Here is a 12,137-nt window from a genome sequence, read left to right on the forward strand (position 1 = left end):
CGGTGGCCTTTTTCCCATCTTATTTTTTACTAGAAAATCCAACATGAGCCAAGGTGGGCTGATTTTTATGTCACTACTACCTGTAATTGGAGTAAGTGAAATGGTCAATAGTACAGCAAGGGAATGTAGGGGAAGCAAAAGGCCTTGCTGCTCCTTAGACTCACAGACTCATAAGGTTTTAAGGAGCCTTGGGAACAATGCAGTCATGCACCATCAGCTTTCGAACAAACAACAACCTCAATGACACTCATATGCAGAATTACAAGACAAAAATGGTTGGCCAATTACTGGGGAATGTCTTCTGTTATTAGTAAGATAATGACATAGTTTTCAGTTATTTGCTATGTTTTGCTCATTCATTAATTAGGTCAAGAAATACTGAGCCCTACTATATGCTATGCTCTGTTCCAGGGTCTGGAAAATTACAACAGTGAACATGTAGTTATGAATCTTTTGTTTAGTACACCTAACTTGCTGTTTGCATTTACTGTTCTGTTGATGCACACATTGATACTTTTACATCCAGTATAATCATAATTTTTGGTTACATATACAATTTTGCCTTTGATTAAAAGTTTGGAAACAGCTACACTCATAAATCTAGACTTTAGTTTATTCGTTTTCTGAAAAGGCAGTCTGCTGGTGAACACGCACACTTTTTATAAAGGGAAATTATCCTGCCCTATTAACATAACTTCCTGAAGAAATTGTCCTATTATTCTTTTCAATAATATGGACTGCTCAGATATGGCAGTGTCACAACATCAAGAGACTAGCTCTCCCATTGTCAGGTAATATGTCTAACAGGCAGTTTTGACTATGAAAAAATATCTTAGTTTCAGATTGACTCATTTTCACATACAGATTTATAGCTACATAGTATGAACCTGTATAGATTCCTATCTATAAGCAGAGTTCCACTAAAACCATTGCCACTTATTTGGTCATGTCATTCTAGGAAAGTAACTCAAGTCCTTATCAGCAAAATAGGGATAATGTTCCATGCCTATCATCATCTTAACTACTATGGGAATACAATAATAAAATATATGTGGAAGTCCTTTCTAAACTGTAAACATTTTTGTAACTGGAAGGAGAAATGATCAGGTAAGTTGTAGACCATCCACAGCGCTGCACACGTAGCATAGTTACATGCTTTAGTATGTGCTCCATAAAAGTGGATTAAGTTGAAGTAAAGACAGCTATTGTCTGTCATGCTTTTAATGATCTTAGGGATAGATCTTTCCTATCTCCACTGGGAGCTGATGCTGAAGTTTAACCTTATTTATTTTCAGTAAGTTTTTCCTTATATCACTGCTCAGTTTGAACAGGACACTATATAAAGAGACAAATGGTGGATCAAGTAATTGAAAGGCCTCTATCATTTCAATTCCCCAGTTATAAAATAGGTACAAATATTAATTGACCTAAATAAAATGATAAAAGAATTGCACACTCTTTGTTACTAAGTAGATGAAAAAGGAGAGATGATTACTTTTAAAATGTTATCTAAGCCAACTGCCTTTCAGAAATCTCCAATTTCCTGATCAAATGTAAAGTTTCCATTGTCTTCCAAAGAATATTACAGCCCAAGACGACAAAGTAAAGAAAAAAACAGTCAAGAAGAGTAGAGCCATGAAAGATACAGTCATGAAACGTACCTCTTTCATCTGAATGTGACCATCTTTAGAAGCATCTCGGGTAGTCATAAATTGCTGTTTCACCTTGTGCAAATTTGCTTTCATGACTGTGTCCTGCAGTTGACCAAACAGAGCCACATTAAAGCCACTGGGATCTCAAAGATATAGTTAGGATAGCAAATATTCAAAACACACGGCATGGTAATTATGTTTTTCGAACCTGGAAAGCAGGTTCCTTGGCCATTTAAAGTGATTTTATCCTTTTGTAGAAGAAAGAGCAACGCTGGAGATTTCTTGAGCAACCAAGCACTAATCAGAATCTTGACTAGGTACAATTTACAGTTAATTAGTTATTAAAATATTGATAAAAAGAAGCTTAGAGACTAGGGTGCTGAAAGAACAAATTTGAACAGTGTTATATTTGGTTGTGACAAAAGATTGTATTGTAATTATAGATTTTCTTCCCAGTAACTCAGAGGTTTTACATTTTTTAACTGAAAAGTCCAGTTGTTCTGGGCCCCCAGGTGTATGTAACTCCTTTTTAATCTTCTTTTGTATTCTCTAAGGAAAAAAAAAATAATGAGAAGGGAGAAATAATTAAAGAGGAGACCAAAGTAATAAGGTAATTGCTGAGTTAACCAAAGATGTTACAACTCCCTTCTATGTTGAACCTTAATTGTCTTCTCTGGTGGATTTTATGGTTATTACAGTAAAAGTGACATATGTAACCAACAATAAAGAATGAATTCTGATGCAAGGGTTGAGAAGCATAGATAATCCCAAAGAGTGCCCAATTCTAAGATTCTAGACTTGCTGAAATTTATGCTAAATTCATTCTCCTTAATACTATCATGCTATCTCTGGTCCCAAGCCCTCCAGCTGTAAGTTAGAGGGACTTAGAAGAGGTAATCCTGCTGATTCACTACCCTCCCTGTTGGTGTTGGGGGTGGAAGTGACTCAGCCTTCAGGACACTCTCTGGATGCATCATCTGTGCACATGTGTACAGGCCAGTTATCTGGGTGGCCTTGGGCTGACTCAGTTCTTCTGCCTTTCTTACTTGTATTTTTCAAGAATAACCCTAGCATGTGCTGGTGATGCAACATCCTGAGATAAGGAAAAACTTGCCAGAACAACCCAGGTTCAAGATGTCCTAAAACACTTTAGCCCACCACATGTTGCCTTCAGGTACAAAACTCAGAAAACACTGCTTTCTATCAAGCACCTACCATGTGCCAAACACAATTCTGGCCACTGGTGACATTATAGTCAGCAAAAGAGACCTGGTCTTTGCCCTCCATCACAGGCTGGTGGAAGGCATCTTTGTCTAGCCTTCCTTTCCACTGGGACCTCTCCCTAATGGAAGAAGAGAGGAGATGGTGGAAAGAGAAATGTGGTGGGGAATTAACAACTGCTACATCCAATTCACAAGAATAGGAAAGAAGAGCAGGTAAATAAACATTTTTGGAGTGCCAGCCAGAGGATGGGCTCTAAGCCATGCTCTTTAACAAATATTATCTCCCTGGATCTTCACAAAGGCCCTGGGAGGCAGAGAAAAATGTACTATACCCTTCAGCCCCTGGCTTCCTTGCTGGCCTACTAGCTTCTTCCTCTTTGGGAAACTTGTTTTTTCTTTTGTGCTCCCGCTTCTTACATGGAAATTCTCCTTTATCATTTTCCCATCACTAGCTGAGAAAATGTTTTTGGTTTTTTTGTATTCTTGACTCGAAGGGGCTGTCAGTCCTCACCTCTTCCCCTCAGGCTGTCATCGCTTCAGTTGACCTCTTGCATATGGCAAAGAACTTGCCAGAACAACCCAGGCTCTGTTTTAGTCCTTCCTAGAACAAAATGTCCTAAAACACTTTAGCATGGCACAACATGTTGCTCTCAGGAATAAAACCCAGGGAAGACTGCATATGGCAAATGTTTTTCAGGGAGTAGAAAATCTAGTAGAAAAGTAGTACAAACTCTCTACCTTCCAGATCTTAACATATGAAGACTAATACTCAAATTCATGATAATTTTATCCATTGCTGCACTATAAATCAAAACATATGATTCATTCAGATTAGTCTTTGTGATTTAGAAGCAAAAGAGTAAAGGAGAAAAAAATCAGAGGATGCTTGGCAATCTTTTCTAAGGATCTGAGACACTCCCCTTTCATTTTACTGATGAGAAAATAGGCCAGAAGGGTGATGCTGCTGAATACTGGCAGAACAATCTTGAAACCAGCACATTTGATATCTGGTCTAGTGCACTTTCCACCACACCTTGTTGTTGCTTGAGATGAGGCAGAGAACACCTAATGGAGTCATTGCATTCCAGCATTAAGTTGTTAATAAATGAGAAATGGTTCAAACAAAATGCAAGGAAAGCTTGATGACTTGCTTTGGGGATTTTTCAGGATAGGTTCTGGCAACTAGTTAGATAACCAGATGCTTTAAATATTATAAGAGCCTGAAGGTTTGAAAGCCTTTTCTTAGAAAACCAGGGAACACTTTGGTCAGCAAGAACAATTTTAATGCTAGGGAAGTTCCTGGGCATTATGCTAGACCTCAACCCCTGACATTGGCATCCATCGTGCCAACTCATTGTAGGAGATGGGTGCATAGCAAATGTTCGATGTAAGGTAGAAAAGGTGCTGTGAGCTGATATAATTTAAGCTATTGGATCCTCTAATATCTGATTCTCTAAAATTCCAGGATTGGTGTGGATACTGGATATATAGGGAACTGCCAAGTTTCATGTCAGTCAGTAGTTTGCCTCTTCCCTGTTCAATCATACACAAACTTTTGTCAGTAAGTATAAAGATAGAATTGTACTTCCTTTTTTTTTTTTTTTTACTTGTTGCCTTTTGCTGCAGGGGATGATAAATAGATGAAATTCATGCAATAGAAAGAAGTTAACGAATTAATGGCTTGTATAGTTCCCAAATGGATAATAAATAGTGATCAATAAACTTTATTTGAAATAAATTGTAGTGAAGGTGAGTCTCTAAAAAAAAAAAAAAACAAAAGTTATATGAATAAGAACTAAAAAATAGCATCTATATGTATAGCTATTTTTTGAAGTTATAAACCGAAACCACTAGCATTTGTGATTGAGATGATGTATCCATCAAATGAATCTGTGTATCCTAGCCATATCAAGGTCATCTGCTGTTTCTCTGGCTTTGGTCCTGTATTTAGAAACCCAAAATGATTAAAATAAGAGGACTTGGACAGTCTGACTCTGTAAACATCAACCAAACATATTCATATGGTGATTATAAATGGGGAACAGTGAAGGGTCTAGTTAAAAACAAAAAAAAATGAATACCAGCCGGGCGTGGTGGCTCACGCCTGTAATCCCAGCACTTGAGGGAGCTGAGGTGGGTGGATTACGAGGTCAGGAGATTGAGACCATGCTGGCTAACATGGTGAAACCCCGTCTCTATTAAAAATACAAAAAATTAGCTGGGCGTGGTGGCACGTGCCTGTAATCCCAGCTACTCAGGAGGCTGAGGCAGGAGAATCGCTTGAACCCATGGGGCGGAGGTTGCAGTGAGCCAAGATCGCACCACTGCACTTCAGCCTGGGCAACAATGTGAGACTCCCTCTCAAAAAAAAAAAAAAAAAAAAAAAGAATACCTTTCTAAATGAACACACATCAGACTAAAAATGTGAAAAAATACACTAGTGATTTGGAACCAAAGCATCAAATGAAGAAATGAGAGATAATGCCTGTATCATTTGTCTAAGACAGAGCAAGTCTAACAGGTCCCTGAGATGACAGTCTGTCTGTTGTCTTCTGTCTTCCTTTGAGTAGCCTCCTTTCCTCATGAAGGACCAAAGGTAGTGGTGAGTATGACTTAAGGCATCCTCCAAAGGTTACCCTAGCTTGGAAAACTTGCTCTCATAAACTGGAAATCATATATATATATATATATATATATGTGTGTGCACACACACACATATACACACATATATAAATATATACAGTATATATATACACACACATATATACACACACACACAGTGTTTGTGTGTGTGTGTGTGTGTGTGTGTGTGTGTGTGTGTGTATATATATATATATAAAATCTTAAAAGCATTTCAGTGTTTCAGAGAGTAAGCTTCAACGATCCTGTGTGGGATAACCGCTTGGTGGATCTGAGGCAAAGCGGGGCGTAGAATAAACACTGGGAAAACTAAGGACCCAAGAAGATATTGCATCAGCATAAGAATATACACATTGGGTATTTTTGCAACTAAAAGCACCTTTCACTTATGTTATCTTATTGGTCTTCACTGTGAAACAGGCAGACCAAAACATTATTCTAATAATTATTATTTTATGGATAGGAAAATTGAGACCCAGGAGTTTTAAATGGCATGTTGCTATCACGCAGCTCTAGGTGCAGAGATAGGGAATGAGCATCGGATTTCTGCCTCCACACATAGTTGTCCTTTCCCCGACCATGAGCCTTCTTTGGAGTGGGCCTTCAGAGACAAGAGGCACATTTTTTTTTATTCTCTGTAGAAGGTGAACAGGTTCTTTGAGACTCCAGGATCTTCTGTCAACCAGGTTTCCTCATGTGACACCCCACTAATCATGGTGGGATTAACCCGTCTATTCTCAGCACCAAAGATTTTGTGTGTGCTTACATTTGAGTGTTCATGTACCATACAGGAAAAGCACAATACTCAACAGGAAATCCCTCAACAGGGTCGAACTTCACTTTGAATTTCAGCTTGATGTTTTAGATTAAGAACTCTGCAAGTATAGCATTCATTTATTTATCTCTGGAACACAGGATCTGTTGGATGAATAAATGATTCTTTATGATGGGCTGGGCATTCCCAAAGGAAGTTAACTAACATGGGTCATGTTGGTGAAAAATTAGATTTTAAAGTAAATAAATGTGAAGCCAAATAAGCAGTAGCCAGATTCTACATTACCTTTAGTTTGAGGGCACAGAATCTTGCCTTCTGTCTTCTCAGATCCCGAACCCCAAAGCTCATGACTATCCCTTTGACCTAAAGCAAAAGAAACTGGGGCTTCTTCTGTTGTAATTTCCCATCAGTCCTTATCTGAGACACTAGGCTCCAGCAGGGTACTTATAATCCCTGAAGTATTGAAAGAGGCCCAGGATGTGCTACAGTCTGTACATGAGGGGTATGTACACATAGAATCTGATGCTTATCCATGGACTGGCTAAAATCTCAGCATTTTGAAAGAAAAGGTTTGCAGGGAGTAACAGAAACAGCAGCAATTGCAGCTGATGGTTCCATTAAGTCAATCCCCTCCAAGGCTCTGAGGAACAGGTAATTACAAGCAAGCTGGTTGCTCTCCTGGATAGATTAGCAGGCAGCTTGCTGTTAGAAACCTCAAAATACCTTCTTCTGAGGTCTCTGTGACCCAGTAATCAGCAGAGGAAAGTAGAGCTATTCATGCCTTTGAAGGATGGCTTACCACTGCTGAACACCAGAGCGAGGGGCTGCCTGATTGTGGAGGCCTCCCTGCTGCTGGATTCTGTACTCACTGGGCATTACCAATCAAAAGTAGATGTCACAGTCAAATGGTGACTGTTCCTCAACTGAAAGGGCTTCCATTTTGGAAATCCTGCCCTATTGTTAAGAACTTCCTTAAGGCCTGCTTATTACTCATCAGAGACAAAACCCAAAATTAGGAATAGCTTCCTTAATCATGGTTGTCCAGGTAACATGGAGTGCCCAGTGAAGGTCCCTGCAAGCACACTTCCCAGAGTAGTGCCTCAGCATTTTGAAAGACATCCAATGGCAGATGATATCATTTCTAGTTAAGAGTTCAAACTTATCATCCTGGCTCCAAAAGCTTTCTTCCCAGCCAAGTGCTCATGAGATGTGCCTGGGGCTCTTGCCACAACTCAGTGGGATTGGCCTAATTATATTAGAATCCCCTCTCCAAAAGTCACCGTTCCTGGAGGAAAAGAGGGTAAAAAAACATGCAAACTGACTTTGAGTGCTTTTAAAATGAAAGATCCTTGGCAGACCCCAAATGTACTTAAATACTTACAGGATGAGACCTAGGGGTCTGCATTTTAACAAAGAAAATATAACTCTCAGGCACACTGAAATTTGATTTGATTTGCACTAGGTTAAGGATTATGAGACCTTCCAACCCCCTTTCCAGCCTCAGGGACATTTGCACCGAATGCAGTTGCGCAGGACACCAGTGAGTCCTTTTTTGTCCTCTTTCCTCAAGGATTATGCTTGCCCCTGTGTAAAAGCATTAGTCCATGGACCAGGTCTGAGATAGGGGCAGTGATAAAAACAGTCAAGCTGCAAGAGATGACATCCCTCTTTTCTCTCACAAAGGCAACAATGCTTCTAAGGTTAGCCAAGGCCTCAGATGAAGATATCTCACAGCATCCTCAGCTTAGAGCAGACCCCAACTCGATGAATGAAAATTAGATACTCCAGCTTCAACACTGATAGCAATTTTTCTCCTCCCTTTTATAAATCACTAGAGCAAGGAGCCCTCTGAAAAGGTGAGAAGTCCAGGTCCCTGATGATAGATTTTTAGGAGGTGACCATCCCATTTATTCCAAGATTTTGAGTGGTTTTAACTTTGTCTTTTTGCCTTCCTCAAATACCCATGTTCATGATAGATAAGATGGGTTCCTGGAGCATGATGAGCCTTACATTTACAGATATAAATAGAAGCCCTATGGACAAGGCTGGTGGGCTTCACCACGGGCTGCTGGCATGTGAAACTGGCTGCAAGATTGAGGCAGAAGCCTCACTTGGTGGAGGCTTCCTCAGCTCTACCTGTAGCTTGTGTAAGTACAAGAATGAAGGATAAAAACGAGTGTGTGCAAGTGGTCTGACGAGAGGAAAGAAGGGACTCATGTCTTTATCCTTCTCATCTGCTGATCCTTTCACTTCACAGGCTGCACAGGGTAAGGGGTGGAGTGCAGGCAGACAAAGAGCAATAAAAGGTAAAGAAAAAGGGAGATAAGAGGCAAAGAAAGGGGTGAAGGAGAAAATGATGAGGAAAGAAGTGAAAGTCAAAAAGAGAGATAAGAAAGAAAGAAGAAAGGAGAAATAAAAGACCTGGGGAAAGGAGAGAACAAAAGAGCTTTGAGAAGCAGAGAGACTGGAAAAAGAGTGGGAAAACAAAGAGACAGACAGATGGAGAAACAAATGAGAAACAGATATAAGAAAGAGACAAGAAAGATGAGCGACAGAGAGGTCAGAGAGAAAGGAAGAAACAGTGGGAGATGAGAGCCATGAAACACAGAGATGAGAAACAGAAGTGAGCAGAAAAATGACAGAGACAGACATAAAAAAGAGAGACAGAATATGAGAGGCAGACAGAAATAGAGGGGGACCAAGAGATCTGTGCGGCTGAAGGGGGCAAATGTCAGCCCCTTTGTTTCTGAACTGGCTTCCTTTGCACCCTCCATCCCATACCCTTTCCATGTTCTCAACAGTGGTGAGGAGCTCCTTGTTCCCTCACTGAGCTCTCACATGAGAATGTGATGCACTTCTATTCTTCAGATAAACAGCTAAAGGATAAGGACAAATTATCTCCATCATTCATTTAAATTCAGTTGTTCCTAGAGCGTCTCCTTCTACTATGCATGCCCTGCTGGAGCTTTCATCAGATCGAGCCCATCCCCAGGCTGGCCTCTGCTCATGTGTTTCTGTGTAAAATTTTTCTCTGCTTTGGTACAGAGACTTTCAAGAGTTCACTTACATCTCCCAAGGACAGATTTACCATCAGATGGACACTAGATAGATTGGCTTCCATTTATATCTGGGCTCTGGGTATGCTGGCTGTTTCCTGGTTTGTCATTCCCTGAAAAATCTGTAACCTCTTCTAATAAAATGAATAATGGAAAAATGATTTTAAATGGTTTGTAGTTTGCTATCAGAGGACTATCATACATATGAAACACCCAGAGCCTTAATGTGCTTAACATCTTTTCCAGCTTTTTGAACAAATTGGGCTACTTTATCCGCAGGTATAAATCAATTAGCAGAGACATAACCAAGGAGACATTCAAAACCAAGCTAACTGAGTCTACAGTTAAGATCTCTGAGTGGATGACAGATGTTACACTGAAAGTCAGTGACCAGCATGTCTAATGCTACAGTTGTGCCTTTTATAAAACCTGCCTAAATCCCTCTATGTTGCTAGGAGAGGGGGAGAAATTACATGCATGCAAGGAAGAAAAGAGGTCAGATGGAATTAATAGGTACAAATCAACATAAGACTTGGATGTGTGTATCTTACTAAGAGGCATACATTAAGGCTTAGTGTGCAAGTACTTACATCAGTACCCAGTTTCATCAACATGTGGAGAAAGAAAGCATCAAGTTCCTTCTCTTCTATGTAACCTTTTTCTAAATGCAAGAAAATAAACATAAATAATAGTAACATATAAAATAACACATGACAGTATTAATCTAAATATGTTTTTACTCTCACAATTTATAAAGCTTCCATCAACACTATTTTTGTTATTCCAATAACAAAGTGCCAACACCTACCTCTAGAAGATATGGGTTTGAACAGTAAACACCGTTCCAGAATAAGTGCTTTATGCTAGGGTTTATATTAGTGTTTGGGAAAAAAAGGCTATTAAGTACATGGATTTTAATCAACGAATAAACGTGAACTTAACAATAAAATTTAACCCAGAAATTTCTGAAGCCTGGAGAAACTTAACAGGTGTAAGTATTGAATCCCAGTTTGCAGAGTTAAAACACACCTTTTAGATATTTTGTTTCTTTATTAATAAAAACAAATATTAAGTAGTTTCATTTTATTTTCAAGTAGTTTTTTGGTGGAGGAGTCGTTTTTTTTGGCGGAGGAGTCGTTTTGAAAGTTGATAAAATTTATCCTCATTTTGAGAGAGTGAAGGGTGTACAACAAAGTCACTGAGTGAAAGTGAGCCCATTTAGGGAAGGATGACTTCAAATAGCTGAGTCCCACAAGCCTTGAATGTATACAATGATATTAGTCATTATATAAACAATATATATGTATGTCTACCATATATATGGCGCGCGCACACACAAAGAGAGATTGGAAAGGGGAAAGTGGAAATTCTACCACTTAGAATTTTAACAAGGTATATAGATGTATATCACCAGTATGCCAAACGTCTGTTAATGATACTGTATTAGGTACAATGCATTAACAACCCAGGTCGATAACTTTCCCTACAGTAAAGGGGAAACTCTAGGTCCTTTCAGTGGGCTGAGCTTAGAGCCACGTCTACACCTGAGTGTGCAAGTAGCTTGTTCTACTCACCATCCGCATCAAAGCGCTGCCAGACCTGCCAGAAGCAAGCGGCGTCCAAGCGCCCCGGAGTCGGTTCGCGGGCGCTGTCCATGGTGTTGACGACGAAGACCAGGCACCGGCGCGGAAGGACCTAGACAACTTTGGTAAGGACTCCTGTATGGAATTTCTTGACTCCCTCTCCTGCTTCTTTCCCTATCTGATTAGCTTTGAGTAACTGTTGCTGTGGAGGACGCGAGCGCTGCTGGCCGTGGCGTCGCTGAGCCGTCCCTCAGCCTTCAGCAAAAACCAGCTGCTGGAAGCCCGCCCCGCTCCTGGCGCGCTGGTCCCCGCCCCGCCCTTCGCGCTGTCCTAGCAGATCCTGTCTGTCTCTGCGCGTGGGGGATTCAGGAAGAAAGAAACTGTCTCCAGGCGTCCACGGCTCACTGCTTTTGCCCTTTAACTTGTTTGTCAGACTCAGAGAAGACATCCCTCTTATGTTTGACTCACTTTCCAAACTTGTGCCTCAAGGGGTTTTCTAGGGAGAGCTGCCTCATTTAAAGGGTTGCAGAAAGTGTCAGTGTTAGGGCCCTTTGGGCTTGAGGATTTAGAAATGTAGTGTGTGGGGAGGGTAGGTGAGAAGAGATGGTGATGGTGGTAAGTGGTTCCCTTTAAGCAAGGAGTAAGTCAACAGCAATTATTGAGTCCTGATTGTATAGGACATACACATTGCTGTACTATAATGCACTATAAGGACTTGCAACTAAATAGGGATACTGCAAGTCACTGTGATTTAAAGTAGCATCATTAGGATGCTGAGGAAAAATAAACTAAGCCGTACTCTGCCAGGAAGAGAGTCTGGGGGAGATGTGTCTGCCTGCAGGGTACTTAGGTAGAAGGCTTAGATGATTGTGTTTGGCTCCTAAGAGCCACATTAAGACCAAAGGATAAAAATCAGTTGGAGGAACACAGAGCTTTCTAACAATCAGGACTGTTCAAAATTGGGCAATGCTTTGTGAAAACGTGTACAAACTACACTGATACCTTTTGACTATATGTTTAGAACCTTTCGTTGGATAATCTATAGAAAATGCTTGGATATTAGATAAGAAAGTTGAACCAGATGTAGATCTTCTTTACGGCACCCTGACTCTGGTTTTAGCATTCAGAATTATTTATAAAAAGCACACATACATAAGTCATCTAAACCAGAGTAGTGAAAAGAACATGACACTCATGGTCAGATAGTC

The 12,137-nt window shown here is 40.2% G+C and overlaps 1 protein-coding gene and 1 long non-coding RNA gene across 2 annotated transcripts in view; one reads left to right on the forward strand and one right to left on the reverse strand.

Annotated features, from left to right (window-relative positions):
- LOC105482563 (uncharacterized) overlaps positions 1-10,369 on the forward strand; it is a 111,233-nt gene extending 100,864 nt beyond the window's left edge. Inside the window, exons 5-6 of the long non-coding RNA XR_011623956.1 lie at positions 959-4,436; positions 8,267-10,369. This is a non-coding gene — a long non-coding RNA (uncharacterized lncRNA). The remainder of the gene's footprint in view (positions 1-958; positions 4,437-8,266) is intronic.
- The window catches only part of LOC105482564 (secretagogin, EF-hand calcium binding protein), a 50,173-nt gene extending 38,960 nt beyond the window's left edge, over positions 1-11,213 (reverse strand). Inside the window, exons 1-3 of the mRNA XM_011742737.2 lie at positions 10,921-11,213; positions 9,937-10,007; positions 1,662-1,754 (exon numbers count right to left, since the gene is read on the reverse strand). Of these exons, the coding sequence (XP_011741039.1) occupies positions 1,662-1,754; positions 9,937-10,007; positions 10,921-11,002 (246 nt within the window). The 5' untranslated portion in view covers positions 11,003-11,213. The remainder of the gene's footprint in view (positions 1-1,661; positions 1,755-9,936; positions 10,008-10,920) is intronic.
- Positions 11,214-12,137: the final 924 nt, after the last annotated feature.

Source organism: Macaca nemestrina, chromosome 5 (genome assembly GCF_043159975.1).
Source record: "Macaca nemestrina isolate mMacNem1 chromosome 5, mMacNem.hap1, whole genome shotgun sequence".
NCBI classification, from domain to species: domain Eukaryota; kingdom Metazoa; phylum Chordata; class Mammalia; order Primates; family Cercopithecidae; genus Macaca; species Macaca nemestrina.